A 6,899-nucleotide genomic window follows, 5' to 3' on the forward strand; every position below is an offset into this window, starting at 1 on the left:
ACCTATCGGGGCCGGTTTCGGGTATGGATATAGGTACCCGAAAAATAGAACCATCATCAACCCCACTTTTTACATTAGGGTAATACTCATCCCCCGTCCCCGGTTAACTTGAGGGTTTACCCAGTCAACTCGGGTTAGGGTTTCGAGTACCCATCGGGTAAAGGTTTTTTTGTCCAGCTCAACTAGTTTATTATATTTATTCATAGTCAGTGTTAATATATTTATACTATTGTTATTATTTAAAAAATGTTTTAAGAAAAATACCTATGGTGGAACTCGAACACAATTAGACATTGTTATAGTAGATAACAACGGCGTAGCCACATAGAGACGCCCACCCACATATATTTGGTTATATGTAATATATATATATATATATATATATATATATATATATATATATATATATATATATATATATATATATATATATTATATGTAAAAGATGCTGGGCTTCATATATCTAAATGGCCCACCTCAAAATCAAAGTGAAATTCCATATGTATTACTGCCACTTGTAATATATACCTCAAAAATATATGACGGCACTTTTTCAATTGTTCGCTTCCTCACTGTTTCTTATTCAATTTCTAGCAGCTGTTCATCTAATCATCAATCGTCGCCATCACCATTAGGTTAGTAAATTAATTTTTTTTCTGTTATCCTATATTTCTAAATACTCAATTACTTCATTAAATTAATTATTTTTTCTGTCATTCTATATTTCTAAATACTCAATTACTTCAATAATCATTGTTGTTTTTATTTTCATCATATATTTTATATTTTTATCATAGGTTTATAAAAAATTAGGTTATTATATTTTTCTTTGAATTAAGTATTTGTATTATTGTAAGTTTGTAATTGTATAAAAATATAAGAGTATGTTTGTAATTGAAATTTTTTGTGCTTAGTGAATTTTGTTGAGCAATGGGACCAAAGCAAAAAAGGTTAGATTCGTTTTGTAAGCGCAATGTTTTACCAAGAGGCGAAGAGAAAACCACAACAAAAATGGATAATCAAGTATCTTCAAAGGATAAAAACACGTCATCTTCATTACCGGTTGAGAACCCTCAACAACCTCTAGAAGATGGTAACCCTCCACCATCTTTGACGGTTGAAAATCCTAGCTTTTGTTCTATTGAACATGATCCTGGCCTACGTCTACCTATCTGGAAATATGCAGCCAATATGCGGGATGAAATCAGACGGGCATACTTAAGATCTGGGCCACATCAACCGGTGTTACCTAAATATCCTGCATCTGGGTCAAAAAGTCATCCACGACGCTTTCAGTCTAAATGGTATTCTGAATTTCCTTGGCTTGAATATTCTCAAAGTAAAAATAGAGCATATTGTTTTTATTGCTATCTATTTCTTGAAGAATCAAATACCCATAATGGTCACGATGCATTCACAATCAATGGTTTTAAAAACTGGAACAAAGTTAAAGGGAAATATTGTTCATTTTTGAAACACATGGGAGATGAACCAAACTCTCAGCATAATAATGCTATACGGTTTTGTGATACTCTGATGAATCAATCAGGACATATTGATAAAATGATTCAAAAACAATCTGCTGATCAAATTGAAAAGAACAAGTTAAGGGTGAAAACATCAATAGACGTTGTTCGTTTTCTTTCATTTCAGGGGATTGCTTTTAGGAGGCATGATGAGAAAATTGATTCAAAAAACCGTGGTAACTTCATTGAGTTGATCAAACACACGGCTTCTTACAATGAGGATGTTGCAGGTGTCGTTTTAGAAAATGCCCATGGCAACGCAAAATACACTTCACCTGAGGTTCAAAAAGAAATTTTAAATGCTTTTGCTAAGAAAGTGAGAAAAAAGATAGTTGAAGATATTTGTGATTCTAAATACTGTATAATCGTTGATGAGGCTAGTGATGAAAGTATGAAAGAGCAAATGGCCATTGTTCTTCGATATGTTGACAGTAAAGGTTTCATACAAGAACGTTTTTTTGATCTTGTCCATGTCAAAGACACATCATCTTCCACTTTGTATTCTTCTATATGTACAACTCTTACTTCTTACAAACTTGTTGTTAAGAATCTTCGTGGGTAGGGGTATAATGGAGCTAGCAACATGCGTGGTGAATGGAAGGGATTACAAGCATTATTTCTCAAGGATTATCCATGTGCTTATTATATACATTGTATGGCTCATCGGTTACAACTTGCATTGGTTGCAGTAGTTAGAGAAGTAGACTCTGTACATGATTTTTTTGGAAATTTATCTTTCATTGTAAATGCTGTAGGTGCTTCTTGTAAACGCCAAGATGAACTACAAGCAGCTCAAGCTGCTGAAATTGCAGAAATGCTAGAATCTGGTGAAATTGAAACTGGAAAAGGGGCTAATCAGATTGGTACTTTAAAGCGTGCTACACTCGTTGGACCTCACATTTTACTTCTATTAGCAGTCTTCTTCGGATGTACAATCCAACTTGTACAGTTTTGGAGAACATAAAAAAAGAGGGCTCTAACTACAAAACAAGAGGTGATGCTAGTACTGCATTGAAACGAATGACATCTTTTGATTTTGTTTTCGTTTTACATATGATGAAACAAATTTTGGGAATTACTGATGTTCTTTGTCAAGCTTTACAACAAAAGTCTCAAGATATCATAAGTGCAATGACGATGGTTTCCCATACAAAGAAACTGATTGAAACCCTTAGAGATGATGAATGGGGGTCTTTTCTCGATGATGTCATGGAATTTTGTAAGAAGCATGATATTAGTATTCCTGAATTCAAAGATCCTTATTTTGAAGGAAGAAGCAACAGAAAGGGAGGTCTTATTACTACCGAGCATCACTATCATTTTGATATATTTAATGAAACAATTGATTTTCAGTTACAGGAAATTGACTCGAGGTTCAATGAAAGAGTTGTAGAGCTTTTAGAACTTAGTGCTGCTTTGGATCCAAAAGAGGGATATAAACACTTCAATTCTGATTCTATTTGCAAACTTGCAAGAAAATATTATTATCTTGATTTCACTGACCAAGAAATAGATATTTTAAAATTCCAGTTGAAGCACTTTGAAGCTTATGTAAAGGATCATTCGTTTTTGGGAAAGTTATCATCTATTGCTGAAGTTTGTCAAGGTTTGGCAGAGACAGGAAAAACAAGTCACTACTATCTTGTTGACAGATTGATTCGCCTTGTGTTGACCCTTCCAGTGTCTACTGCAACTACTGAGCGTGCATTTTCTGCTATGAAAATTGTAAAGAATAGACTACGTAATAAAATGGATGATGATTTTATTGCTGATAGTCTGGTTCTTTACATAGAGAAAGATATCGCTAAGCTTTTCAGTTTAGATTCCATTTTAGATGATTTTAATGATGTAAGAGAGCGTCGTGTGCAACTTAAATGAATAATTTACTTTAGAATGCATACATTGTTACATTTTGTTATCATTTGAATTATTTTTCTACTCGTTCAGAATTTTATAAATTGTTTGGCCTACCCTAAACCAAAATTCTGGCTACGCCACTGGTAGATAACGCTTAAAACTCGATTAATTCAACTATTTGACTAATGTTAGCATTCTTTGGATATAACTCAATGATTGGTCTTTGTTGTTTACGAAAAATCACATGGTTAGTTTGTATCTTATTTCTTCTCGTGAATGGTCCTTATGGTTTCAAGTTTTTGTTTGGTGGCTCATGTAGTTTCATTTTACTTTGTAATTGATCAAAAATATCAATTTTACTCCGATTTGATATTTTTATTAGTTTTTAGAATAAATTATACATTTGGTCCATGTGGTTTTCCCCAATTCATATTATTGGTCCTACTATTGATTTTGTAACATGGATGGTCCTTGTGGTTTGCCTTCAATGCATCAGCCGTCCATGCTCCATATGAAAAGGTCATCTTACCCTTTATAATACCTTTTCCTTTTTTTCTTTTTACATATTTACATTTACATATTTTAATAAAAATATAGAAAAACCTACCCACACCCCATACCTTTCATCACACACATACACATACGTGAAACCATCATTATCTACCAAAGACACCCAAATGTGTCATTCCTGGAAATCAATATTCAATCCAACTCCTTCCCATTAATCCAATGACTAAGTGGTTCTTGTAAATTCTTGTATAAAATAATATATATGTCATCGGAAATGTTGGAAAGAAGATATAGTTTCAGGAGGAGGGGAAGGTTCATAAATTAGGTCGGTAAAAGGATAGATGGTGAGATGAGAGGTAGGAACCACCGACATTGTCACTAATATTATTTGCTTGACATCCACATATGTAAGAGTCCTTTTCTTACTCCTCTATAATGCTTTCTTTCTTCAAATTTCTTCTCCCAAATTTCTTCTCCTTAAGCACCACATTACACTACTCGATTTCTAGAAAAGATATATTCATTGATTAAAACTAATGTTACTAATTTCTTCGGTTTTTTCCGATGAACTTGATTAAAGCATCGGTTTTGGTTTATTAGGGTTTTTAACCCTCATCGTCCAGACTAAGTATTTTCACTATTAGATATATCTACTAATCTTACTATCTAGTTCGTAGGAGCATCATATCACAAACTCTCATAACACTTTCAGGTCTAACAACCCTCTGTAATTTATGTTATAAAATACGATAACATAAATCTTATTGTAGCACCTTAAAAATTAGTCATTTTCCCGATTTGATCACTATTTTTTTTGGAGTAATAGGCCATTAAACTTGTTATTGACATGTGAATTAACCCATTATTCTCAAATTTAATAGGTTTACTGGTAACAATGCTGATGTGTCATTACTAATAAGTTTTTCTTTGTTTTTCGATAGCCACATCTGTAACATCCATAAAATTCGAGCAAAATTAAAACTTTTTAAATCATATAAAACCATTCAGTTATTACAATTTGTTTTCAAAATAGTTTAAACATCAGAGTTCCCAGAAATCATAATCATCAATCGAGGAAGAGTACGATCATGCCTTCACCTTCCCACGGTCATCCGATGAACCTGAAACAATAAACTAAAACTATAAGCCCGAAAGCTTAGTGAGTTACCCCCAAAATACCAACCTCAACCATACCATAACCATATCATATCAACAAATACAGAACAATCATGCATCTCGAGTCTGCAGTGTGACTGGTGCGCCCGCACTGGGCCTTCAGTCCACCTGGTCCACTCCCTGAGTCTACAGTATGACTGGATCGCCCGCATCGGGCCTTCAGTCTATCTGGTCCACTCTCTGAGCCTCGGCACGTCTGGACCGCCCTCTCGGGCCTTAAGCCTATCCGGACCGCTCGCTGGGCCTTCGACCTGACTATGTGCCCTTCTGGGTCTGTAGTATATCCGGTCCGCCCTGGGTATGTTCGCCTACAGCACAAAGGAGGACCCTCCTAAACCCAACCCTAAAAAAACAACCATGTGCACATATAGAAGATAATCACATAACAATCCATAGACAAAAAAACCGATCTAACAGATCATATAGCATAGCAACATCCTAACCAGGATACCGACCTAACCGGTCACTAACAATATACCATCCTAACGACCAGGATGCAGATCTAACAGATCAACAAGCATATCAAACAAAAACAATATACAATCTGAGAAAGGGCCGACCTTGGTGCCTTAGCCCCTGTTGATATAGTGAGGATAACTCACCTCGTAACGCCGATCTGAACTGAAGAAACGAATTCCCGAACAGCTATCTCACTGAAAATCCTGAACTATCACATAATAAATACCAAGTCATTACACAACATAACAATCTTGGCAAAAGGGTCCACTCAATCCATCATGTCCATTCTCTTTTATTGGGCCAAGGCCCAATTCAAAGTCTATAATTTTGATAGTCTTTATTTATGCAAGACCCATTATTGGCCCAATTTACTAAATTGGGCCCAACTTCCTTATTGGGCTTAACCTCATGATCTACTATCACCAAAACTGCTCTAAAACATATCTACTCAAAAAGTCCAACAAGGCCCAAACCCTACTAGCCCAAAAAGTAGCCCAAACCGAAAGCCCATATCACCAAAAGTCCATAGAAGACGTATGATGGGCGTACCCCAAGGCTACGCGGGGCGTACGCGAGTCTCGCATTGACTGGAAAACGGGCCATTGACTTAGTATTTTGGGCGTACAGAACCTTACACTGGGCGTACGCAGGGTTTCACCAAAACCTTAATAAATGCTTAATGGCTTAAGCACTTAAGCCCAAACTCCAGATCCAGTGACCAAATGTGCCTAAGACTCATAAAGTCTCGAACTTTATCACTTTGGACGTCCAGAAAGCTCTTAATCCAAGGTCTTAATCCATTAAGACCCTTCTACATCATGCATGGGACATCTTAAGCCATTGGGACCTCATTTTTATCACCTGAGACCTCTTCAAGGTTCAGAAAGGACAACTTATCTCGTCCAAAATGCATCATGCACCATATTGGGGTTTTTGGGACAAGAAATGGTTCCAAAATACTAGAAAGGCTAGATCTATGACCAACAAGCACAAAGTTTGAAGCTTTTTACCTTCTGGAGCTTCTAGAGCACAACACAACCTCAAATCTACAAGCCAATCTCCTTCTTCAACTATTTGTTGCAATGGATTCACCTTCAAGAACTAAAAGTACCCACCAACTCACTCTCACACACAAGAACTAGGGTTTGGGGACATTTCTGGAAGATGGAGGCTAAGAAGGAGGAGATAAAATGAGACATAAGGAGGTTTATATAGCCCCCAACCCGAGATATTAGGGTTTTCATTCTTTATGAGTACGCCCAACATACACAAGTGTACGCCCAACGTACTAGGGCATGCCCTAGTACACCCTGTGTACCCTTATGTACGCGCAGCGTACTCCTCCTGGTCCCAAAATTACAATTTAGCCCT

The 6,899-nt window shown here is 36.1% G+C and overlaps 2 protein-coding genes across 2 annotated transcripts; both read left to right on the forward strand.

Moving 5' to 3' along the window:
• Positions 1–930: 930 nt before the first annotated feature.
• Positions 931–2,088, forward strand: LOC145125423 (uncharacterized). Its single transcript, XM_079060891.1, has one exon. It carries the CDS (start codon positions 931–933, stop codon positions 2,086–2,088), a length of 1,158 nt encoding a protein of 385 aa, XP_078917017.1.
• A 21-nt stretch (positions 2,089–2,109) lies between these two features.
• Positions 2,110–3,404, forward strand: LOC145125433 (uncharacterized). The gene is made up of 2 exons (XM_079060898.1): positions 2,110–2,389; positions 2,476–3,404. The coding sequence occupies exons 1-2, from the start codon at positions 2,110–2,112 to the stop codon at positions 3,402–3,404; spliced, it is 1,209 nt and encodes a 402-aa protein (XP_078917024.1).
• The last annotated feature ends 3,495 nt before the right edge of the window (positions 3,405–6,899 follow it).

Source organism: Lactuca virosa, chromosome 1 (genome assembly GCF_052849685.1).
Source record: "Lactuca virosa cultivar CGN04683 chromosome 1, Lactuca_virosa_CGN04683_v6, whole genome shotgun sequence".
NCBI classification, from domain to species: domain Eukaryota; kingdom Viridiplantae; phylum Streptophyta; class Magnoliopsida; order Asterales; family Asteraceae; genus Lactuca; species Lactuca virosa.

What these genes read in the sequence shown, in the direction of transcription:
- LOC145125423 (XM_079060891.1), top strand. Translation starts at nt 931, where the DNA reads ATGGGACCAAAGCAAAAAAGGTTAGATTCGTTTTGTAAGCGCAATGTT.
- LOC145125433 (XM_079060898.1), top strand. Translation starts at nt 2,110, where the DNA reads ATGCGTGGTGAATGGAAGGGATTACAAGCATTATTTCTCAAGGATTAT. An exon ending in AAAAGGGGCTAATCAGATTG is followed by an intron (nt 2,390 to 2,475) that starts GTACTTTAAAGC and finishes CAACTTGTACAG; the next exon opens with TTTTGGAGAACATAAAAAAA.